Here is a 27034-nt window from a genome sequence, read left to right as displayed (position 1 = left end):
TAAAATTATTCTAAGCAAGTGTGTTTGATCCTTGAATCCTACTAAGGTTCATATTGAGGGTATGGATGTCCATAGTGCTCTTAAGTCACTCCAAAAGGTTTAAAAGGTGATTCAATGAGTTGAGCATGCATTATATATATGTATCTATTTTACTCTACCGAGCCGCGCTATATAGTCGGCCGGGTACGACACCTATTGTGCAACCACTAATCAGTTGGTTTACCGAGCTCCACATGGCCAGGTATGATTCTACCGAACCTTATGATGGTCGGGTACGCTTTTACCGAGTCCTCTTTGAGGCCGGGTACGATATGATGATGATGATGATGCCCACAGAGGTGAATGTTTTAAAAAGTTTATGTATATATATGTATTATGCATTTAATATCAGTAACCCCAGAGGCACTCTGATGTTATAGGTTGTATCTCCTCTATCTCTCTCTTTACATTACTGTTATTGTTTATGCTTTCCTGCCTAACATACTCGGTACTTTATTTGTACTAACGTCCCTTTTGCCTGGGGACACTGCATTTCATGCCCGTAGGTCTCGATTGATAGGTTGACAGTCCTCCAGTAGGCTATCAGCTCAGCGAAGGTGTTGGTGCACTCCACTTGCTCCGGATTTGCCTATTTGGTCAGTATGCTTTGGATATGTATTGATTGGTATGGCGGGGCCCTATCCCGACCTTTATGATTTTATGTACTCTTAGAGGCTTGTAGACAGATGTTAGGTGTATGGATACTTGTATGGCCTCGTCGGCCTATGTTTCGAGTTTACTAATGGTCATGTCGGCCTTATAGGCCCGTATGTCACATATATTAGTTTGTATATCATGTTGGGTCTTCATATGTTGAGTATTCCCTTATGTTTTATTCTTGTTATCTCATGACGGGTTTTCTGGCTCATTTACTCATGATAACATGATAAGAAATATATGTTACGTTGGTACTCGGTTGAGTAAAGCACCGGGTGCCCGTCGCGGCCCTTCGGTTTGAGTCATGACAGAAGTGGTATCAGAGCAGTTCTGTCCTAGGGAATCTACAAGCCGTGTCTAGTAGAGTCTTGTTTATGGGTGTGTTGTGCACCACACTTATAAGCAGGAGGCTACATGGCATTTAGGTCTGTCACTCTTTCTTCTTACTCTAGATCGTGCAGTAGAGCTCAGTTGAGAATTCAAACTCCTAAATTCGACTTTAGTCATAATACAACGATACCTACATCCACAAAGACAGTTTCTAAGAGATTGCATGTGGATGTGGAAGAGTTGAGTCAGAGGAACTCGATTTCACATCATGCTTATGATGAGTAAATATGAGGTCTTCAACAGATCATGTGTGTACTAAGATGTGTATGCTTCTTAATAAGGAGCCTTAAGGCACGGATATCTATTCACGAATATGGTGAAAATCTTTGAGGAATTCAGAAGCTAAATACAAGTTTTAACAAGTAAAAGAAGTAAGGTGAAGAGGGGTACGAGGCACCCAGATAATGAAGATTATCAATATTTTCAAATCAGGCAGAGAAATATAAGCATTTTGGTACCTTCATCAATGACAGAGGTAAGTACAATTGGCCACACCCATCTCAGTTATGTTCTATGAGAGCTAACAGATATTATTTAAGAGAAAGATGGGATATCAGGATCCAGTTGGAGTTAGAGTAACCCAAAAATTGTGGATAGGTTGTTATCATTAACTAACGTTTCCGAAAGATGGTGCAAATGTGGTAATAGATCTCCTTCTAAGACACCCAGATGGTGAACTCTAGAGTAGTACAATCAGATACGAATACTGGAATATTCAAAAATTTCAGAAGATAGGCAGTGGGATCCTAGAAGGGACAAATATTTACCTTAGTATGACTCTAGCCTCGAGTAAAAAAAAGAATGTTAGGCATTCCCAAGAGCCAGTGAGATGAAGCTAGGGGAGCTTATAGGGAAAGAACTTTTTGTTGAAGTTTTCAGAATAAAGTGATAGACAAAAGAAATATTATCCGGAGAATAAGAAGAAAATAAATGAAGTATCATGAGTAAGATGTGATATATGGGTGATAACAGTAAATCAAAATATGACACGATGATAGAGTCTATAGTCAAGTGAAGGAAAATACAAGAGGTGACAAGCCTTAAGGCAATAAAAGAGTATAAGCCATAAAGTCATATTCTTATTTCGAGAAATGAGTTGGTGACTTCAACGTGATTACCAGGAGGAAAGGTTAGACCCTAGAGTAATAAAAATCAGTATGGGATGGTGAACAAGATAAAACCGAACATGAATTAGGGACCAGAGGATTTGATAATGGTCGACATCGTGAGAATTTCAAAGATCGTGCTCCAACAATAATAGAATAGACAACAGACGAATAACCTTTAAAGGTTATTTAGGAAGTCGTTTAACTAAAGCAAGCACTCTGAGCAGAGTTAATCTTAAGGGACTAAGTGTGCCAGTTACCGTAGGTGTCACCTTCGTGCGTAAGAAATTTAGTTATCCCTGGTATAGAAGGTTACCATAAGGTGATTAAGGTTCATTGATAATGTGAAAAGACGCCGAAGATGAAGAGGTAAAACAACTATAGGTAGATCATCGTAGTACTAAATCTTAGTACTCCCCTGAAGGGGGAATATGGTGTGATATAATATTAAGTTGGAGTTAAGCGGTTCAGTTAACTATGGAATGGTAAAGGAAGAATGTGGTAAAAAGGAGAAAGGGATGATGTTGCATTTATTCAGTTCTTACAGATATGTTGCGACTCCAGAACATTATACAAGCACGACACCGGGGAGAGGCAGTAAAAGTTTCCGGCCAGGATGTTATTGATAAATAAGTGTGAATGGACACTTGATACATCAGGAGCTAGTGGTGAGAGATAAGTTAAGACAAAGGATATATCCCAAGAGGGATTATGCAGAATATATATATATATATATATGAGAATGGACCAACGAGTAATTAGTAGTTGATTCAGATATGAGAATGGACCAACGAGTAATTAGTAGTTGATTCAGGAAGAGCCCAGTTATGGATAGACAAGAGGTCACAGATAAATCAATAGATCATGCAAGATAAATGTAGTGAACCGCAGCATAGTGAATTCAGTCTCGTAGATACGAGATCGCAATCATTTGAAAAAATTTCAGATAGGAGTTGAGGCAATTAAAGGTACCATTTTTAAGGTTTATAAAAATAAGAGAGAGTGCCACTAAGGAGACAATAAAAATTTGAGCTTAGAAGTAACCCTACGAGCACAAAGGCATAAATTTATGTAACTAAGGATTATTATGGGTGAGTAAGAATAACGAAAATTACCTTCGAGTGTACGATATATCAAGCTCGCAACTTTACAAGAGCCAGAAGGTCTCCCTAAGTACTACAATGAAAGACTAGCTGAGGAAATAAGGAAGAAGATTTCCACCTAAGCATAGTGAGCTAAAGAGTAAATTATCCTATAACAACAGTCTCACTATAATATTGTATACACTCCATAAGAAAGTGACACTTATCATGGCTAATGAATGGTAAAAAAAAGCCATCAAAGGTGATGTTTGAGATCATATGAGGTACAGGAAATTATAGTATTCGTGGGCAAAAAGACAAGCCAAGTATTCATGCAACAAGTGATAGAACGACCAGCAAAAGTAATTGCTTACATTTAAGGACAACTGAGAAGGCACGAAAGGAAATTTATGGTGCTAGCAAGTTAAAGGAAGGTTGCGAGTAGTATAAATAGATCGGTGTAGGTCCTAAGGTAAAGTATTGTAGAGCAACAAGGTTTTAGGTAGATAGGAGTAAGGATATGAAAAGGTGAGTGAGAAGGTGACGAGAATATGTATGTCCTCGGGATTAAACCCATCAAAACAAGGGAGCTGATGATTTCCATATGTAATAAAAAGCTCGGTACAGCCTGAATGAACACAGAGGAGTCTGAGACTAGGTGCATTTAGAAGAGATGGAATGCTGCCCTGGCGGTAGAATAAGGGTGTAATTGTGATAGATAAGAGGATGATTCTTAGGCCTTTAATTGAGTAATGATTTAACGAGAAAGGGATTTCATTAATTGCACGGGATTAGAATACCCCCATAAGATGAATCGCGTTGGGATGCAATGAAATACAGTTATTGAAGTATAGTATTATCCCTAGGTGGATCAGGAAAATCACTTCATATGTTCCCCGATAAGATGTGAGCCCTAGTGACAGTGTATTACGTAAGAGGTTGCAAGTTATCAGTGATAGATTATAGATCAACATTAAGGTGAATAAACAATAGATGGGTACAAGTTCTAAAGTTCGAGATGAGATTTGTTTGTTATTCTTAGATGAATAATAATGAGGAAGCACTAAAGGACTTAGATTTATACATATAGGATAAGCAGCGAGAGAGTAACCTGGAGTTGGGTAGCAAACGTCAGTAATAATAAACCGAAGTAAGTTTTATGGTATAGTATAACCTACCTAGAGGTAGTAAATCCATAAGGATAGATATACAAGGCTATGAAACAAGAGATAGAAATAGTCTTAAGTTTGATAAAGTACTAAGCGAAAGACATCAGTACACCTATAAGTGCCTAGAGGGACAACTTGTCATAATTCTATATATGTTCATAAAGTGAGGCTTAGAGATTGGCTAAAAGATGGAGGAAAAAGGGAATACGAGTCGTTAGGCGCTCATACAAGGACACAGTCGTACATACTGCATGGCATAAGGTATCAAATGTTACGATGTTGAAAGAATTCCAACCACATGTCATGGTGTGACAAAGAGGCCTAAAAGGGGGGAATGCCCAAGCGTTTGGATTTATTCACAAAACATTTGCTTAGATGGAAAGATGAGCATTAAAGTATTCGTAAGAGCCATAGTTTATGAAACTGATAAGTGCATCAGTCAACATTCGAGGACGAATGTTCCAAAGGGGGGAATGATGTTACACGCCAAATTTTCATACGCGAGAGTACGTCGTAAGTCATTGATGTAAGCTCGGAAATGAGATTATATTTGGAAGCAAATAAAGTAAGTTAATCATGTTACCTTGGAGGTTACAAATATTTAAGATCATGAATAACGAGTACCAAGAGGGTTGGAAATCTTAGAAGCTAAACCAATTGAAGAAAATAAGTTTCGTCGAAAGTCGACAAGTTTCGAATGTTATAACATGTACTTTGGGGTGAGACTAGGGTTATTAACATGATAAGGAGGTTATTCTATGAGTTATTTTAGTCGTATGATATTCATTTTCTACATTTTGAAGGCAAGCAAGTTGTGGAACAAGAGTTGGTAAAGGTCATCACAAGTTACATTCATAAATTTGCTGAAATTTAGGTCAAATGTATCTGAAAATTTCTCCAAATATACTTGGAATCATGGGGTGTTCTACCTACCAAATTGAAGGTCTACGAGTCTAGTTTTTAACTCATTAAACCATTCATCAATACGATATCGTAGTAGAGAGATATTCACGTTTTGGCGAGACCGCGCAAGCAGCTCCCAATGGGACCCACTTAGGCGGTGGTTGACCTACTTCAATTTATAAACGATTTGGACGCCTATTTTTGCTCATTTTTCAACTAAAATTCATCTCCAAACTTCTCCTAACCCTCCTAAATATATACCACAAGGGTTTGAAGTGATTCCAAAGTGATTACACCATATTTCAACATCAAAAGTTAGTTCTAGTGAAGAACAACACCTCTTTGAGGTTGTATTGTCATTGAGGATTGTTGTGGGCTGTATTTGGATGAAATTCTAAGTTGTTGCTGCTGTCTAAGGTGAATATAACATCCTACTAATTGTGATTAATCTTGCTTGTATGTTGGTTAAGTTGTTAGGATGATAAACTACAAGATAATACTTGGATTAGCTTAAGTCACGTCTATGGTGTTGTATTGCTATTAAGGGTTGTTGTAAACTGAATATAACTTGGATTTTGACTTGAAGTTACTTTATAAGGTATGTATATTGTGATCTTGCTTGTGCCTAAGGTTATCTTGATGTTGATTAAGTTAAATGGATGGGCTAGACATGAACTAGTGAATAAAGTTGCTAATTGAGGATAGTTGAAGTTGTGGATTATTTTCGTTGTTATAAATATATGGTTTAAGGCTGGAATCATTGATTAATGACTTCATTATCATGTTAATGATACTTTTATGTTGAAGTAAGAAGTCTATAAGGATTGATAAGGGGTATACGGATTCCAATCGGAGCTTGCCGCTCGTCGTAATGTAGTTGTGACTTGTTGTTGTTATATGGTGTCTTGATATTGATAATTATGTATTGATAGATTGCTCTGGTAATTGTTGTTGGTATATGGTATTGTAGGAGGACCTTGTTAAAAGGGAGATGCTGCCCAAATTTACGTAAACGAGCTACTAGCTTAAGTTATAGACTTAACCTTTGCTCAGCACTGATTTTGAATCTCCTTATACTATGATAGATTGAGTTAACTTGTTTGAAGAGTTGCTTGGAAGGGATTAGGGACTCAACGGGTTTAAGGTATGTTAAGGCACTTTCTTCTTTCTTTTGGAATGATCTAAAGTGAAATGAATACGCTACTTCATAACGGATCTACTCCTAGCAACTAAGGTTGTCCATGTTGTTCTTTCCTTATAAAATTATTCTAAGCAAGTGTGTATGTTCCTTGAATCCTACTAAGGTTCATATTGAGGTTATGGATGTCCATAGTGTTCTTAAGTCACTCCAAAAGGTTTAGAAGGTGATTCCATGAGTTGAGCATGCATTATATATATGTATCTATTTTACTCTACCGAGCCGCACTATAGTCCGCCGGGTACGACACCTATTGTGCAACCACTGATCAATTGGTTTACCGAGCTCTACGTGGCCGGGTAAGATTCTACCGAACCTTATGATGGTCGGGTACGCTTTTACCGAGTCCTCTTTGAGGCCGGGTACAATATGATGATGATGATGCCCACATAGGCGAATGTTTTAAAAAGTTTATGTATATATATGTATTATGCATTTCATATCAGTAACCCTCAGAGGCACTCTGATGTTACAGGTTGTATCTCCTCTATCTCTCTCTTTACATTATTGTTCTTGTTTATGCTTTCCTGCCTAACATACTCGGTACTTTATTCGTACTGATGTCCCTTTTGCCTGGGGACACTGCATTTCATGCCCGCAGGTCTCGATTGATAGGTTGACAGTCCTCCAGTAGGCTATCAGCTCAGCGAAGGTGTTGGTGCACTCCACTTGCTCCAGAGTTCCCTATTTGGTCAGTATTCTTTAAATATGTATTAATTGGTATGGCGGGGTCCTGTCCCGACCTTTATGATTTTATGTACTCTTAGAGGCTTGTAGACAGATGTCAGGTGTATGGATACTTGTATGGCCTTGTCGGCCTATGTTTCGAGTTTACTAATGGTCATGTCGGCCTTATAGGCCCCTATGTCACATATATTAGTTTGTATATCATGTTGGGTCTTCATATGTTGAGTATTCCCTTATGTTTTATTCTTGTTATCTCATGACGGGTTTTTTGGCTCATTTACTCATGATAACATGATAAGAAAGATATGTTACGTTGGTACTCGGTTCGGGTGCCCGTCGCGACCCTTCGGTTTGGGTCATGACATGTTTGTTAAGAAGAAAGATAGATCGATGAGGATGTGCATAGAGTATCAGTAGTTGAACAAAGTCACCATCAAGAACAAGTATCCATTGTCGAGGATTGATGATTCATTTGACCAGCTTCAGAGTGCCAAAGTGTTTTCAAATATTGACTTGAGATCTGGCTATTATCAGTTGAGGATTAGAGCACCCGATGTCCCTAAGATAGCTTTTCGCACTTGGTACGGGCATTATGAGTTCTTACTGATGTCATTTGGGTTGACAAATGCACAGAATCTTTCATGGATTTGATAAACCAAGTGTTCAGCCTTATTTGGATTCCTTCGTGATTATCTTCATTGATGATATTTTGATCAATTCCTACAGCCGGAAGGAGCACAAGCAACATCTTCGAGTCGTTCTTCAGACTTTGAGGGTTAGTCAGTTATATGATAAGTTCTCAAAATATGAGTTTTGGTTGAGTTCAATAGCATTCTTGGGTCACGTTGTATTAGAAGAGGGTATTTAGGTGGATCCTAAGAAGATTGAGGAAGTCAAGGACTGGCCTAGACCCGCATCAGCTATGGAGTTTCTTAGGTTTGGCGGGCTATTACCGTCGGTTTGTGGATGGATTTTCATTTATTGCAACCTCGTTGACCTAGAAGGGTGCTTAGTTCAGGTTGTCGGACGAGTGTGAGGCGAGCTTTCAGAAGCTCAAGACAACTTTGGCTATGATGCTGGTGTTGGTATTGCCCATAGGTTTAGGGCCATATAAAATATATTGTGATGCATCTTGTATTGGACTTGGTGCTGTGTTGATGCAGAATGGCAAGGTTATTGCTTATGCTTCGCGGCAGTTAAAGATTCATGAGAAGAATTATCCGATTCATGATTTGGAGCTAGCAACCATTATTCATGCGCTAAAGATTTGGAGGCATTATTTATACGGCATGTCATGTGAGGTGTTCACAGATTACAAGAGTTTGCAATATTTTTTCAAGCAGAAAGAGCTAAATTTGAGGCAGAGGAGGTAGTTGGAGCTATTGAAAGACTATGATATCACCATCTTGTATCATCCGGGGAAGGCCAATGTAGTGGCCGATGCTTTGAGTAGGAAGTCAGCTAGTATGGGCATTCTTGCATGTATTCCAGTTGTTGAGAGACTGCTTGCTTTGGATGTTCAGGCTTTAACCAATCAGTTCGTGAGGTTGGATGTTTCTGAGCTTAGCCATGTACTAGCTTGCACAGTCGCTCGTTCTTCATTATTTGAGCGTATCCGGGATCGGCAGTATGATGATCATCATTTGCTTGTCCTTAGGGACATGGTGCGGAACGGGGGTGCCAAGCAGGTTACAACTGTAGATGATGGAGTTTTGAGGATGCAGGGTAGTATTTGTGTACCTAATGTGGATGGACTTCGCGAGTTGATTCTAGAGGAGGCCCATAGTTACCGGTACTCTATTCATCCGGGCGCCGCTAAGATGTATCAGGATTTGCGGTAGCATTATTGGTGGAGGAGGATGAATAAGGATATTGTTGCATTTGTAGCTTGGTGTTTGAATTGTCAGTAGGTAAAGTACGAGCATTAGAGACCGGGTGGTTCATTTCAGAAGATCGAGATTCCTGAGTAGAAGTGGGAGCGTATCACTATGGATTTTGTTGTTGGACTCCCACGGACTCAGAGGAAGTTCAATGCAGTATGAGTTATTGTGGATAGGCTGACCAAGTCAGCGCATTTCATTCATGTGGAAATTTCCTATTCTTCTAAGCCGTTGACAGAGATTTATATTCGGGAGATCATTCGCCTTCATGGTGTGCCCATTTCTATCGTTTCTGATCAAGGTACACAATTTACCTCGCACTTCTAGAGGGCAGTGCAGTGTGAGTTGGGCACGCGGGTCGAGTTGAGCACAACATTTCATCCTCAGATGGACGGACAGTCCGAGCGTACTATTTAGATTTTGGAGGATATGCTCCGAGCAAGTGTTATTGACTTTGGAGGTTCTTGGTATCAGTTCTTGCCATTAGCAGAGTTTACAACAATAGTTATCAGTCGAGAATTCAGATGGCTCCCTATGAGGCATTATATGGTAGGCGATATCGGTCGCCGGTTGGGTGGTTTGAGCCGGGAGAGGTTCAGCTGTTGGGTACAGACTTAGTACAGGATGCCTTAGATAAGGTTAAAATTATTCAGGATAGGCTACGTACAGCTCAGTCCAGGCAGAAGAGTTATGCCGACCACAAGGTTTGTGATGTGGCATTCATGGTCAGAGAGCGAGTGTTGCTTCGGGTGTCACCCATGAATGGCGTGATGAGATTTGGGAAGAAGGGCAAGCTAAGCCCTAGATTCATTGGTCCTTTTGAGATTCTTGATAGAGTGGGAGAGGTGGATTACAGACTTGTGTTGCCGTTGAGTTTATCAGCTGTGAATCCAGTGTTTCATGTGTCAATACTTCGAAAGTATCACAACGATCCATCCCACGTGTTTAAACATCAGCACTGCCCCGTTGGACAAAGACTTAACCTATGAGGAGGAGCCGGTAGCTATTCTAGACCGGCAGGTTCGTCAGTTGAGATCGAAGAGTTATCCTTCGGTTCATGTTCAGTGGAGAGGTCAGTCCGCCGAGGCAGCTACCTGGGAGTCCGAATCCGATATGCAGAGCCGATATCCCCATCTTTTCCCCTACTCAGGTACTTTTCTATTTCCGTTCAAGGACTAACGGTTGTTTTAGAGGTGGAGAATGTGATGACCTTTTCACTTGTTTTAAAAGCCAAATCTATGTTCCGAGGCCTCAAAAACCTCCTTTTGTCTTACCTCAATTTGCGTGCACAGTCTGGGCGTATATCCGGAAAGCCTTTATGTGAAAATTAGAGAAAATACTAATTTTACCTTTAAAATTGAATTTAAGTTGACTTCGGTCAACATTTTGGGTAAACGGATCTGGACCCATGATTTAGTGGTCCCGGAGGGCCCGTAAAAAAATATGGGACTCGGGCATATGCCCAAAATTGAATTCCGAGGTCCCTAGCCCGAGAAATGAATTTTTGAAAGAAATTATTTAACTGAAATTATAAGAGTTTATGGAAATTTAACAATATTTGAATTTGATAGTATCGGGCCCGGTATAGGTTTAATATGGTATTTGACTTGTGCCGGTAAAAATTGGTAAGAAACGGAGGTCATATGACTTGATTCGAACCCTCGGTTGTAAAATTTGAAACTTTAAGAGTTCTTGAGATTTTCTTTGATTTTGATGCTAAACTCATATTTTTAGGTGTTATTTTGGCGATTTGATCGCACGAGTAAGTCCATATGATGTTTTTAGGGTTGTGTGCATGTTTGGTTTGGAACCCCGAGGGCTCGAGTGAGTTTCAGATAGGCTTCGGTGTGTTTTTGACTTAGGAAAATCTAGTATAGTTGTTGTATCTGGTGTCTGTTGCACTTTGCTTCGCGATCGCGAGAGTGACTACGCGATCGCGAAGGGAAAACTGGGCTGAGGAGGATTTTACCCTACGCGAACGCGAGACCATGGTCGCGAACGCGGAGCATTGAGGGGACTGCTCTATGCGAATGCGGCTGGTCAATCGCAAACGCGTAGCTTTAGGATGGGCTGGTCAGGGAACCTAAGGAAACCTACGCGAACACGGCCCCTTTATCGCGAATGCGAAGGCAGGGTGCTAAGTTGGTATTTTACAAACTTATCTTTTTAAACCTATATTTTTGCTATGTTTGAGTGATAAAATCGTGTGTTTAATGTCATTTACTTCTATTTTACAGTTTGTATGTGATTTAGAAGTAATGGTAAAGAAACCAAGTGAAAACAAGTCAAAAGGGAGCTAAAATGGACAAAATGGAACCTGCCGGTGATTTACTCTTCGCGAATGCGAAGGTACAACACGAACGCGAAGAAGCAGGAAGCTAGACCTTTGCTAACGCGAAGTACCCATCTTGAACACGTAGATTCAGAAACCAAACCTTCGCGAACGCGAAAGCTGAGGATAGCAAAACTTCGCGAAGGTGTGGTCGCGAACGCGATGAAGAAACTGGGCGAGAAAACTGGGCAGTTCTGGAATTTCACATTTTTCACCCCAAACCATTTAATACCCAAACCGGCTCATTTGTAAAACTTCTTTTGGCATATTTTCAGTTCTAAAGACTAGAGAGAACAAGGTGGAAGCTAGGGTTTTGCACACACACTTGGGTTTTGAAGATTTCAAGCTTGTGGTTAAGGATTTCTTACCCATTTATATTCATTTCTTCATTTCCTTGATTTGTATTGAATATTTAAATGTGCAATATTTATTTCCAACACTTGAATCTCGTTTATGGGAATATTCATATTTAAAGTGTGGATTAAATACCTTGTTGTGCTTATGTATTGAATGATTTTTATTCTTTTATGAAGTGAGTTATTGTTACTTTAATTATTCTTGTTCTTTAATGTTTCCAAAGGGATTAGCTAACCCTAGGACTCGCTCATTAACTTCGAATTAATTTTGGAAAAGACTATTTGGGGTTGGGAAAGATTAATTAACAAGAACTTTAGGCGTTAACCCTCATTTTATAGATTCTACCTAGGTATAGGATTGAACTACTTGTAGCAATTCTGGGTGTGCTTAATCTCTTAATTGTTTTAGGGATAATTCAATTAGGAAGTCTTGTTAATCTTTGGAAGAAGCTAATTAGAATTATTACCCGTGGCTAATTAACATAAACTCACTCATATTTGTAAAATCGTGAAATACATTGAATCGTTACTTAAGTTTAATTCCCGATGCATCCATACTTGTAGCCATTGATCATTTTACTTACTTTCTAGGTTAGTTTACATTTCCACATTTAGGTATAGATATTTTCTCAAATCAATTCTAAGTGTTTGGCATTGCATAACAAGTGATAATTCTCTTACATTCCTAATCGCCTATATATTGTTCTCTGTGGGATTCGACACCGACTCATAGTTGGGTAAATTATATTACATACGACCGTGTCCATTTACTTTTTAGTAGTGGATTTGGACATCACCACAGGGCTGGGCTAAACCTTCGCGAACGTGTAGCCTTTCCCGCGATCGCGTAAGTCCTCAGTAGGCAGCTCTTTGCGAACGCGAAAGTGCTTATGAGAACGCGATGAACACTATCGCACAGCACTTAAAACAATAGCAGAACGGGAAATAGGCCACAATTTCATATTTTCAAAAACTAGAAGGCATAAAGGCGATTTTCAAGAGACAAGTTCTTCCCCAAAGTGTTGATATATGATTCTAAACCATTTTCTTTCAATTACCCATTGCATTTCATCAATTTTCATCCAAAAATCTAGGGTTTTCATGGTAGAAATTGGGGATTTGGGTAGAGTTAGGGTTTTTTGTATATTTGGAATTTAGACCTCGATTTCGGGTCGGATTTCAAAACTAATTGCATATTCGGGCTCTTGGGTGAATGGGTATTTAGATTTTGGTCCGAACTTCGGGTTTTGACCAAGCGGGCCCGGGGTCAATTTTTGACTCTTTGGGGAAAATGATAGAAAATCTATAATTAAGCATTGGAATTGAATTCATAAGCATTTATTGATGTTGTTAAGTTAATTATGACTAGATACAAGTGTATTGGAAGTGGGATCAAAAAGAAAGGCGGTATTTGAGGCTTGAGTTTGGCTTTGGAATTCAAGGTAAGTGTTTGTCCTAACCTTAGCTTCAGGGAATAGGTGTTGTGTCTTATTTATTATGTGTTAGTGTCGAGTACGACGTATAGGTGAAGTGACGGGTATCTATACGTCAGTGTCAAGCATGCCCATGAGTCTTATATTAATATTATTTTGACTTTATTATGTATTGTTCATGCTTAAATTGATGATTAGCACTGTGGAACAAGACTTATAATAAATTCTTGGTAATTGACCATTGTCGAGTATTTGTTCAAGTTGAGGTTTATTTTGTAAAGTAACTATTGAAACTAGATTGGTTATAGCTGATTCCCTTGCCGGGATGATATTGTTGTTTCTATTGTTGACTCCCTTGCCGAAACGGTATTGTCTCTATTTGATGTTTCTATTATTGATTCCCTTGCCGGGATGTTACCATTGTATTTGTTTGGGTAAGGAAGAGTGTAAAGTACAAAGGGTGATACCGTGCACGATATAGTGAGTGTTAATGCATGAAGGGTGATGTCGTGCCAATATTGTGAGTGTTAATGCATGAAGGGTGATGTCGTGCCATATTAATGAAATTAAAAGCACGAAGAGTGATGTCGTGCCATGATTATGATAGAGTAAAAGAACGAAGGGTAATTCCATGTCGTTTCTGTGGATTCTATGGTGAGGACGAGAGTAAAAGCACGAAGGGTGATGTCATGCACTTGTTTTTGTGTTATTTTTTCCGTTGCTTCAACTTTGATGTTTACTTTGTCGCTATACTTTATCATTGTCATAACCTGATATCTCCCTCAGCATGTTCCCCCTTTTTCCGTCTTAATCTGTTAATTCTTGTTGTTATTACTTCTCGTATATGATTAAATTGCACAAGTTTATATGGTTGTTGTGTCCTAGCCTCGTCACTACTTAACCGAGGTTAGGTTCGACACTTACCAGTACATGGGGTCGGTTGTACTGATACTACACTCTGCACTCTTTTGTGCAGATCCCGGTACTGGACCCTACAGACCGTTGTTCGAGGTTGCTGCCTTCAGTCCAGTGGAGACCCGAGGTCTAGAATCAATATTTGCGACCATTAATTCCATAGTTCTAGCAAGAAGGCTAAGGCCTCATTTGTTTGCACTTAATGGAGGTCTGAATCTTAATCATTCAGATCTCATACATTAAGTGTGTTTGTTTTTAAAGTCTAAATGTTAATCATTCAGATCTTAATTATTAAGTTTGTTTGTTTTTTTCACTTCACAACCACTTAATGGGTCTTAATAAGTCTGTATGATTAAGATCTATAACAAAGACTTAACTTCATTAATATGCTATCATCCATATTCATTATTAATTATCACCACCGCCTACCATTATCAACTATTACCATGTCACCCACCACCACCACCACCTCCTCATCCTCCTCATCCTCAATCATAGCCGCTACCATTATCGACAACCACCATCCAGAATCCCCACTACCCCCACCACCTTCATTCTCAACCACAACCACAAATTCATCTACCTCGACTATCACAACTAACTAACCTATTTCGCAATGAACAACCATAGCCGGCACTGCCATCATTATAAACTACCACCACCATTACCCACTATTATTAGTTATTACCACCTACCACCACTATTCTCAACCATAATCGTCATCACTACCGATTACCACTAGCTACTACTTAGAACCGCCACCACCAACCACTGCCTCTAGTCGGCATTCACAAGCACCATTGTTAGCGATCACCACCACTAACTATATATATATATTATTGATAGAATATTAGATTAATTTGTATTTTATTTGAATTTTATGTTTATTAATTTTCAAATAAAGATAAATTTTATACATTCAGATGTTAAAAAACAAACAATCTTAATCATTTAGTATTCAGATCTTAATACACATCTTTATATTCAGATGCGTATTCAGATTCAGATGTCTTAATCTTAATGCACATCTTGATATTTAGATAGGTATTCAGATTTAGATGTCTTAATTTAAAAAAATACAAATAAGGTCTAAATATTACTAACACATTTACATTTAAGCCCTAAAATCAAATATCCATTAAATATCCACACTAGGGTTGGGTCACAACCCTAGCTATAGGTTTAGTTACTCATGGAAATAACAGAAAATAAAGATGAAATAAAATTAAAATCCATAATATTAATTTATGGAATGAAAATCTAATGTTAAGAGATGAATCTAGTACAAAATTTTCGAAAACGGAAAGCTCAGTCGTCTCACGTGCTCATACAACACATAAATTATGTGGTTTCGCGGCCACATAATTCTGATGTGGTCCGCGTTTTTCTCTTTTGGATCTAGGTTGAGCTGGACTTTCACAAACCGCATAATCCCAAGTACGGCCGAGCTCCAGATTATGTGGTTGCATAAAAGTGATGTGGTTCGCACTTGCTTGAGTTTGGCTTGAAATTAACTCTCTCATTCTTCATCTTGCGGACCGCACAATTTCAATCGCGGCCGCATAATTCTGGTGTGGTCTGCGCTATTCTCTTTTGTTCAAGTTGCCAGCTCTCTGAATCTGAGTCATCGCGGTCCGCGTAATTATGATCGCGGTCGCACAATGGCTTTTGCGGCTGCACAATATTGATGTGGTCCGCATTTCAGGATTCTTTGTCTAGTTTTTATTTTGTTCAATTTTTGACTCCTTTCTGAGTTGGTTTTGACTCATTTGGCTCATTTTGAACAATTCCTGCACGCAAGCACATTTTATTAGTTTCCACGAATACCTTCAAACTTTTTTGTCCTAAAATACAAGTAAAAGAGAGCAAATAATAGGTTAAAATCCTTACTTATCAGTTGGTCATTTTCTTCATTTCGTTTTTGGGGTTTGAAGCTCGGGTTTTGAGCGATTTCGGAGGGATTCTTCATGAGTTTGAGTTGGGTAAGTATTTTTTATCTGAAATTGATTACATTTCGTGATTCCATAACTATTTATATAATTAATTAGTGAATTGAATGGAAGAAACGGTAATTTTTATAAAATCTTCCAAAAATGAAAAAGGAGGATTTGAAGGGTGATTCGATATCGGAATTCTATAATTTTTATATGGTTGGAATAGTATCAGAACGGTTGTTTGGATTTCGTGAATTCTTTTTGGGTTCCGAGGCGCGGGCCCTGGGTTGACATTTGGTTGACTTTTGTTAATTTATTCCAATAATGATCTAAATTGAACTTCTTTCATTCATGAGTAGTTTCTAAAGCTTATTTTGAATTGTTTGATCAATAATTTGCAAGATTTAGTTGGTTTGGAGGCTTATTCGAAAGTCAAGGTTGTGGCTGAATTTTGAGTTCATTGCGGAGTGAGGTAAGTGTTGAGTTTAACCTTGATTTGAGGGAATTAGGAACCCTTGAGCTAAGTGCTATGTGAATTTCATGAGTAGAGGCGTATATGCGAGGTGACGAGTGTCTATACATCATCAATTACTTGTTCTCATGTTTTCCCGTGTTGCATTAATTGCTTTATTCCATAACTTAACCGTTATATTACTTGTTTCCCATATCTTCATCGCTTAATATTATGTCGTGTTTTCATGCCTTAATTACTACATGCTTATTTGACTTCCATCTCATATTTGCTACTTGTCATTTAGCATTTCTTGAATTAAATTGTCCATCCATTCCCTAATTCCAAATTTATTTACTACTTGTCTCTATTTATTTCCCTCATGTATCTAAATTATCTTATGTCGTGTTGCCTTATAGTTTTGTATTAATAACAGCCTTTATTGAAGTAGTTTCACTTATACGTATTGTTAAAAGTAGATACCCTTGAATAGGTAAAGTTGAGACATCCGAGTAGTCCGAGACTCTTTGATTATCATGTTATTCTCCATTTCTCGTACGTTTGTTCTCTTGATGTATGATTTCTTGTAAATCTTAGTTATTGAGTTACTATTGTTAATTTACATTATTTGGGGAGTGGGTTGCACGCCGCAATGGAAAATGAAAGGAAATAAATTGAAAATAGGGAATAAGGATGGATTATGATATTAACAATGGAGGGGTCGGGTTGCGCGCTGCAATGGATTTATTTAAAGTTTATATTGTGAGATCGGGTTGCATACCACAACATACTGATAATACTAATAATTGATTATGACGGCTGAATTAGCCTAGGTTGTTGAGATGAGTTATATGACTGATTATCCAGGGTTCTTTGTTGGTTGATCTGAGTTTCGTTGATATGAGTTACCTGCTTTACGTCTATTCCTGCCTTTCTGTTATTATTATTATTATTGCGTACAGGTTAATGTAAGTGACTTGCTTTAGCCTCGTCACTACTTCGTTGAGGTTAGGCTCAGTACTTACAGAGTACATGGGGTCAGTTGTACTCATACTACACTCTGCACTTCTTGTGCAAATATCGGAGTTGGTCCCAGCGGCGTACTGTAGACTTGCTCGGATTTAGCTACCCAGAGGAGACTTGAGGTATAGCTGCACGGGGTCCGCAACTCTGAAGTCCCCTTCTACTTTATTTTAGTTGTGTATTTTTTTCCAAACAACTTTATTTTCATTCAAACCTTTATCTGTATTATTCTAGCAGCTCATGCATTTGTGACACCAGATTCGGGGTTGTATTTTGATATTTCAGTTGTTATGGCTTTTCACACTTTATTTCAATTCTATCACAGTTATTTCAGAAATTGACATCAGTTTAATTTGATTTGTTTAATAATGGCTTAAGACTATTCTAACTTTGGTTTGGCTTGCAAGGGAAATGTTAAGCGCCATTACGATCCCGAGGGTGGGAATTCCGGATCGTGACACTAACGTTGAACGTACTTTCTTTGATTAAGAAAGGATAATAATAAATTTTAGTTGATTTAAAAGTCCTAAAAATTTGAATAACTTAAATGACTACTTTGTCCAATGTAAACTCTATTTTAAAGGGATAAAAAATGCAAACAAACTTTAGCTAAGGACCTTCGTGCTTTTAATATAGTACTAGCATTAGAGTACGCACGTTGCGCGTGAACCTATGATAATGAGTATAAGATTATGAAAATTAGATAAACAATTTTAAATAATATGTTTGAGATATAAATAAAATTAAAATGAGCTCATGAAAATGATTAATACAAAGTCTCTAAAATGAATAATACTAAGTTAATACATTAGAGCAATAATTCAGATAGATATAGTTCAAAATCAAAAGACTCTGCAGATTTAGGAATTTATACTGATTAAATAGATCAAAGTTGAAATACATTTATTGTACTTTTCAATCAACTTCTCCGTACGAACGTCAAACTGTTTAATTCTCATCTTATTATGTCGGTTTGATAATTTTTTACATTATAAATTATAGGTATTAGGAAAATAAAATTTCTATAATTAAAAGTATTTAGTAGAAGTATTAAGTCTTAGAAAAAAAAAACATAAACCTCAATCAATACAACGTAGGAAAAAATGAACAAAAGAAGTCACTTTTTATCTATAAAAACATTAAAAAGCCAAAATGCGAAACAAAAAAACAAAACTTATCTTACTCTTTCTTTTCTTTTAAATTTGTTATTATTTTTTTCTTTTGAAGATTTGTTATATTACACATATGTTAAATAGGGAAGGTTTTGGAACACAAAATCTTGTTGATTTTGAAGTCCTAAATATTAGGTTAATAATTAAATGTCTATTTCTAAATATTAGGGGGATAATTAAAATGACTATTTGGTTCAGTATGATTTTTTTTTAAAGGGTAAAAAAGATGAAGGACCTTTCGTTAAGGACCTTCGTGCTTTTAATATAGTATGAATAGATATAGATATAAATATGTATAATTTTTTATTTTTTTTGATAACTGATATGTATAGTTACATTAGTTAACTTTCGATCGAAAACTTTATTGAAAAAGTAAGAAAGAAACAGAGAGAAAAAAATTGTCCTTGTCTTTACATTCACTTGGTCACTCTCATATGTAAACTTTTATGAACCAACCACTAGAATAACTTTTCTATAAAATGACTCTAAATACAAAAATTAAGTTGCCTGTTCCCAGTTGTTTGCCTTTACTTTTTGGTTCCTCCTAAACAGAAATGTAAGACAAATTGATAAGACCTGACAAACATGCAAAAGGAGTTTGAAGATTCACCAAAATGATTCTGCATATCTTCCGTGCATTTTAGCTCATAACTATTTATTAATAAATCTGTAGTTTGATTTTTTTATAGCCATCTATAATTTTTGTATGTTGCCATCAATAGGTCAGTTTCTGTCAACTTAAAATTTTCCCTCATTTGGGGTTAAAGGCGAAGCCGAAACTTTGAGCTTGAAAATTTAATCATTTAGATTATTGGTAAATTGATAATTTGTATGTATACAATATGTTTTTTAAGATAAATATAAGGTTTGAATCAAAACTACAGATCGATATGCATTTTAGATATAACAAGGTAAAGTCGTAAAACTATTTTTTATTACTGCTTCATTTAATTAAAAGAAACAAAAATGTGCAAAACTAAAGTATTGGTATTGTTTTAGTCATCACTTAAGCGTGTTGGGAAATTTTTGAACACGTATAGAATCCAGAAATTTATTCTAGCGTAAATATTTTAAATTCTACTTGCAATTATAATCATATTAAATTGAGACTTTTATAATCACTACCTATGTATAAATATTTCAAGTTCAATAAATGATCTACTATATCGTTTCAATAAGAACTTGGAAAAATTATACTAATGCACTCCAATCATTGGAACAATTTATGATGAATAAATTCACCAAGCTAGCATTTAATATGTTAATAACTGTAAAACTCTGGACCATTTTAATACTTTATCCTTTTAGGAGTTCAGTCAGTGAACAACTAGACATGTTATACAATTGAACTCCATCTGATTTATCTAACTTAAATTGAAAGATGGCGAGCCAAAATTTTCTTAATATTTCGAATTTCAAATTGATAGCAGTGCGTTTTAATTTGTTAAGCAAACGGACAAATCAACATTTAATTATACGTAACTTCTTCTTTAGAATCTTAGATAGAAGACAATAAATTAAAGCGTAACAGTTCATAGTGGTGCAGTATTCGATGTAAAAAATTCGCCATTTGTCCTAAAACTTTAATTGCAATAATTACTAAGTGCCATAAAATAGGAAAATGACAATTTATGCTTATTCAAGCATAGCTTGCATGGTGCATGCAAATTGTGTGTGTTGTTAGGTAGTGACAAGATTATGGCAATCCAAACCTTAATTAATTTCACAATAATACCACATATATATAAATAATCTTTCTTTCGTCGTAAAGGTATCAAACGACGTTTTCTTTTAAAGGACGAAGCAAACACTGTATTTTTTACTTCGATTTTGATTTCTCAAGGATAGCGATAGCTCAGAACTAAACATGATGGCTTTTACAAGCGCAAGAGGAAGTGCTACTCGATGGAACCCTATTGCATGTCGAATTTGTGGCCAAATATTTCCTCATGCTGTACCACTTATTTATCATTTTCAGATTCATGAGAGGGAAGGTTACACTCTATCACTTCAACGAAATGGTAAGAACGTACATGAAAATAATGGCGTGGCGAAAGAAAATTCATATGTATCCCCCAATCCTCCTATATTGGAAATGCATCAAGTGATGCAAGAATTACCAATACAACAACAATTTAAAGCCAATTTTGCAGGTTCCTCATTGTCAAGGAGGCCAATTTTCAAGTCTAAACAAGCACAATCTCATTTTCCTTCAAGAAGGAATAATCATGCTATTTTCCGTGCAAAGTTTCCACAATCATATTTCAATGATATGGAGATTGACAATGTTGACCTCACAAAGCCTTATATCAAGAAACTAGAAAAGCCTTTCAATTTTGTCGACGTTGAAGATGATGACGATAAAAGCTTGGACTTGGAGTTGAAGCTTTAGAATAGTCCTAGAGGGTTTATTTATTTTTTCCTTTATTTGCATTTTATGCTCTTCTTGTCTTTCTTTTTTATTTATTTTCTAGTCAATCTGAATTTCAAATATATATATATCTCCTTTTCTGATATTAGTATTCTCTCTTTTCTTTTTTCTTTTTTATATGTGCCTTAATTTGAGTGGTATGAAGTTTAAAAATATAAATAAAACTTTTGAAATCTTGTAATCTTAAACTAAATTGTTATTAGGGTATCACTTTATCTGTTTATCATTTCCTTTCTCATTTGAGCTACTCAACTGATAGTAATGGCGAAGCTAGAAATTTTCCCAAAGGTGTTCAACTTTAAAAGAAGTGAAAAAAAAATCTCGATAAAGGGTGTTCAATATGTGTTATATACCTCTAAAATATAATATTTTACCTCTGTACACAGTGTAATTTTTCAACGATATGACCAGAGGCGGATATACATTTATCAAAACGGCGTCGCGCGACACCGCTTCATTGATTTTTTTTTACTAAATATATGTATTAATACTATGAGGAAGTGGATAAGTAGGAAAAAATGACACCACTTGACATAAATTATCGCTTGGCACATTGGTTATGTGCTTGATTTTACTCTAGGTTAGAGGTTCAAACTTCAACTAGTACATTTTTTTGTAAATATTTAAGAGAATCTATGTGGTCAAAAATTGTGATAATGTATAATTTAATTCAGGACTTTTTCTAATTTAAGACTTAACAAAACCAAATTAAAGCTTTTTCTTGTTTAGAAGTATGATAATTCAAATTATTATTCTTGTTCTTCTATAAATTTCGACACCGCTTACAAAAGTTTTTGCATACGCCCCTGGATATGACCATGTGGCTTCGCCACTTACTAATAGGAACAAGGGCTTGTGTTTTATAACCGAAAGAGATTCTGAAGCAGCATCGAAAATAGAATAATTTCTCAGAAGGTTTAGTATTCAATAAGAAACTCCTCAAGATGAATGAATCCTTTTGATTAAAGTCTTATTTGGGATTTACACTATGTAGTTAATGTATTGTGTAGAGTCTTGTATCCCTTCAAAATTTGTATTCTTTATTAACTTTTCAAAAACTTTTTCTACTATTTATTAACCGTTGTCTCCAAGTGAAAATTTAGAACTTTATGTTGTTTCGTAATAGCTTAAATGAATAATCACGTGATCCAAGTTATAAATGAAATATAAGGCAGCTTAAATCCGAATCTTAATCGTATGAATAAGTGAGGCTCAATGATGATTGACTTGTGATAAATAGACCATCTTCTATAAATAGAGGTCAATCTTCCGTCCTAGTTATAACAAGAATAATCCTATTTAGGGGTGGCAAACGGGGTCGGGTCGGATGTGAGCGGGTCAAAATGGATAATTTAAAAAACAGATAAATTATTCGACCCGACTCATATTTGAGACAAATAAAAGCGGGTTTATCTGGCGGATAATATGGATATCCATATTATCTATGGCTTCTTAAATATGATCACTTATGAGAGAATTCATAGTCTTCAAACTTGAGCAACTCCAATTTGAGGCTTTACAAATGTAAAAGTTAAACACATCGGTTATCCATTTGGTGAACCATTTTTTAAGTGGATAATATGGTTCTTTATTCATATTCGATCCGTTTTTAAATGGTTCATTATCTAACCTATTTTTTGATAGATAATATGGGTGGATAACTATTTTCTTTTAACCATTTTGCTACCTTTAATCCTATTATAGTTGTGTTTTTTGGATGTGTGAGAAACGAGTTATTGATGTGTGAAATTTCAAAACCGTAACGTATGACTAAGGTTGTTATTTGATATCTTTATCTCTTCTTCGGATATTTGAATGGTAAATAGTTTTCACCTCTATCATTAGCCAACTAGCTGTTGCTGAATCCTAGCCATCATTAGCATCCAGATTTCCCTGATGAGACACGTCGCAGACCCCTTGCCTGTTACTTTTTGCCCATGATCTGGTTGATCAAGTTTCAAAAATTAAGAGCGTGTTCGGCCATGAATTTTTTTTATTTATTTTTTTGAATATTTTTTACTTTTTTTTCAAAATTAGTGTTTGCCATAAAATTTTCAATTTTCCGTACAAAATGAATTTTGAAATTTATCGAAATTTTGAAAAAAATTCAAAAAATTATTTTTCAAAATTTGCACTCAGATTATTCACAAAATTAAAAAACAACCCAAAATTATATTATGTCCAAACACAATTCTAATTTTCAAATATCATTTTTATTTGAATTTTTACTTTTGTTTTTTACTTCTTTTTTTTGGAATTTTACGATTCTTATGTCCAAACGCCCACTAACTTATTTTAAAAAGTATTTTTTTGTAAGTGCTTTTCATAAAGTACTTTTGGTTAAAAGTATGAAAAACACTTTTAAGTGGCAATTAATGTTTGACCAAGCTTTTAGAAATTGCTTAAGGATGTGTTTGGTATGAAGGAAAATATTTTTCAGAAATTATTTTTCAATTTTTCCATGTTTGGTTGACTTAAATGTTTTGAAAAATATTTTCCTAATCAACTCATTTTCCTCCAATTAGAGAAAAATATTTTCCAAAACTCTTTTTCTACCTTCCCCACTCAACCAAAAAAAATCTTTATAGTTATGGAGCATAATTTCAACGTTGTTATGCATAAAAAAGTAAAGCAACACATTAGTTCTTTCGGATTTGTGTGAATTTTTAGAAGAATAATTAAAATATTGAAGAAAGTAGAGTCATGAAAACGTTGGGTATTTGGGGGGTGAGGATAGGTGGGGAGCAAGGAAACATGGGGACTTGGGGAAAGGGGGAAAGGAGAGTAGCATAAAAAAAAAATATTTTCTACTTTCAAACCAAATACTAGAAAATATTTTCCGGAAAAAGTTTTTCACTCACCAACCAAACAAGAGAAAATCAGTGATAAAACCACTCATTTTTTATGAAAAATATTTTCCTTCGTACCAAACACACCCTAAATGTATGCGATTTTCAAAAAAGTGATTTTAAAGAAAAGCTATTTTTTTTTTGCTGAAAAATTATTTCTGCTTCTATTCAAAAGTAATTTTTATTCCTAAAAGTTTAGCCAAACACATCAACTTTAAAATTTAAAAAGTACTTTTTTTGGTAAGTAAAGATTTTATTTACCAGTGTCAATATGTACAAAACAAAGCAAACTGAGCCTAGACATACCCTAGGCTCATAACGTCTCTAGCTACTCAACTTCTATACTTTTATGGATAAAAATTTAATGTTTCAAGCTTTGTTACTATTCTATTCTTCATCAGCCCTCTACTTGTCACCTCTTGAATAATATGCCTAACTAACACTTCATTCGGTTGTTGTTGCCCTTGAAAGACTCGCATGTTCCTTTCCCTCCATATATGATATACCACACAAGCCAATGTTACTTTATACAATTGCGCATCTATATTTCTGCCCTTTGCATTTCCTTTTGCCCATTCAATTTCCTTTTGCCGGTCTAAGGCAGTTCTCAAAATGCCTTGCCATTTCAGAACCTTTTTCCCAAACCTCTTTAGATACCACACAGCTAAAGAGCAAATGATCCATTATCTCATTTCTTCATTGCACATAGGACAGCTCAAAACATCAGTTATCCCCCAGTTGTTCAATCTGTCTATTGTGAGCAGCCGTCTCTGTATCGCCAAGTTTAGCACAAATATCCATTTTGGAGCTCCTGCATTATTGCAAGTTAATCTTCTCCAAGTCACTTTCTGGAATTCTCCTCTCATGGTATTGTATAATTTTTTAACCGATAGGGACTTCCATCCAGACACTTCATTCATAGTGTATCCCATTTCTTCTAAGTACTTCTTAGCCTTGATAATCTTTTGAACTATCCAAGATGCATTCTTAGGATTAGTTTCCCATATTGTTTGTCTCTTCCCATAGTACATATGTATCCATTGCACCCAAAGCTTGTCCTTCTTCTTGCAGAGATTCTATAATAATTTGCAGATTACAGCCTTATTCCATGTTGAAATTTCCAGCACATTGCATCCTCCAGCAGTTTTTGGCATACACACTCTCTCTCGTGCTAGAAGAGTCTTTCTTGATGTTTCCACTCCCCCTGTCCATAAAAAAGTTCTGCACACAGCTTCTATCTTCTTTATCAACTTTTTAGGCAGCACAAATATCTGAGACCAATATATTTGAATGGAGAATAGTACCGTTTTGATTAGTTGCAACCTTCCAGCATATGATAGATATCTTGATGTCCAGGAGGTTATTCGACCAAGGATTTTATCTACCAATGGTTGGCATTGAGACATTGATATCCTCTTGGTGCTAAGTGGTATACCCAGGTACTTGAAAGGTAACTCTCCTTTGGAAAAGCCCACAGCTTGTAGGATCTCCAGTTGAACTTCATGCGGAACACCTCCAAAGTATATGGAACTCTTAGCAACATTTGCTTTAAGCCCAGATGCTCTAGAGAATTCCTTGAAACATTCATACATCATTTGCATTAGTTAAAAATTAAAGTACCTTTAAAATAAAATAAAAATATTTTTAGCCTTGAAAAAGCTTCGCCAAACAAGCCATTAGTTAATATATGTATATATGTATATATATATATAAAGCAATCCAACGGTTTAAATTGAGCAGAGTTAAAATGAAGTAGTTGTTGCTAAACCAATTGGACAGCACTTTAGTTAACCCATCTAGAATATAATCCGACCCCATTTGACACCTGTATCTACTCTATTCTAACAACTGTTAATTAAATATACTAAACTTATATTTGCTCTTAATTTCTTAGAAACTTTGCATATAACACCCTTGATTTATGTCATGCAAGGCCACTGGACATGAGGACGTGACCCGGATTTTGTCGTCAAGTGGTTAGATTTCTATTTAACCAAAAATGGAAGATAACGGAAAAACGAATTGACATACAATAATGTGTGTTTGGACTCAAAATACACAAATAAGTGTATTAAAAAAATGACATTTCTATATATAACATGCAACAACAACACGTTATATATTAACAGTAACGTCTGACGTTAAGTATAGCGTGTTGTTGTTACACGCTATATGTGTCACACGATTTGACTTCTCATATAGCGTGTTCAAATTAAACGCTATATATAGCGTTTTCAAATCATACGCTATATATAGCGTTTAATTTGAACTCGTCTTCTTCCTCTTTTTTATAAACCATCCCTGCTCCTTCTGGTCCCCCACCCCCAACTGCTCACCCGTCTAAAAAAGAAAAATTGTGGGGCCCTCCCGTCACACAAAAGGTCAGGAACGTAGGTCCTCCATCGTAGTAGAGCATTCTGGACTCGTGATTTATCTCCTTCGTCTTCAAATTTTCACGCAAGACACACACAACATCGAGGTATTTCGATTTATTTTATGTCCAAACTTGTATAATAATGTATATCACTGCCTATTGAATGTGTTTCCATGTCTTTTTGTGTTGTATTTGCAAAATTAGTATGTTATATTTATCCGGACTTAGATATTAGTGTAAAATTTAGATTTAATTTTTTATGTTAATATAAGTATTTAGATATTAGTATTTCTATGTCATTATGTGTTTTTTATTTGCAAAACTAGTATTGTTGTAGCTATTTTTTTTAATGTTATGTGATTAAAATATATATGTTGTTTATATTTAGTTTATTTATTAGCGTAGTAAAATGTAGAAACTTTTAGCGTAGTAAAATGTATAGTATTTTAGCATAGAATCCTTGTAATTTATGTAATTTTAGAATGGTAGGTGAAAATATATACTTTGTACAAATTTAGAATTTAAATTATAAAACAAACACACAAAATAATCGAAAAATTAAATTTGAAATACATAAATATTGACGATAGTTTGGTGCTGCTGGGCCTTAAATATCGAGCCTGGAACCCCATTGTTACATATACTTTGTACAA

General features: G+C 35.9%; 1 protein-coding gene across 1 annotated transcript; it reads right to left on the bottom strand.

The window, feature by feature from the left end:
- Window positions 1-24690: 24690 nt before the first annotated feature.
- On the bottom strand, window positions 24691-25608 carry LOC142177638 (uncharacterized). Its single transcript, XM_075246918.1, has 2 exons — window positions 25312-25608; window positions 24691-25083 (listed from the first exon to the last, which is right to left on the bottom strand). The coding sequence occupies exons 1-2, from the start codon at window positions 25606-25608 to the stop codon at window positions 24691-24693; spliced, it is 690 nt and encodes a 229-aa protein (XP_075103019.1).
- Window positions 25609-27034: the final 1426 nt, after the last annotated feature.

This window comes from Nicotiana tabacum, chromosome 3, assembly GCF_000715075.1.
Source record: "Nicotiana tabacum cultivar K326 chromosome 3, ASM71507v2, whole genome shotgun sequence".
Lineage (NCBI taxonomy): Eukaryota > Viridiplantae > Streptophyta > Magnoliopsida > Solanales > Solanaceae > Nicotiana > Nicotiana tabacum.
Note: the sequence above shows the minus strand (reverse complement) of the source record. Positions and strands in the feature narration are given on the sequence as shown.

Bases quoted from the DNA above. Each gene is read 5' to 3' on its own strand.
- LOC142177638 (XM_075246918.1), bottom strand. From the start codon at position 25,608: ATGCAAATGATGTATGAATGTTTCAAGGAATTCTCTAGAGCATCTGGG. The intron at 25,084-25,311 runs GTACTATTCTCC...AAATTATTATAG, and splicing joins GGTTGCAACTAATCAAAACG to AATCTCTGCAAGAAGAAGGA.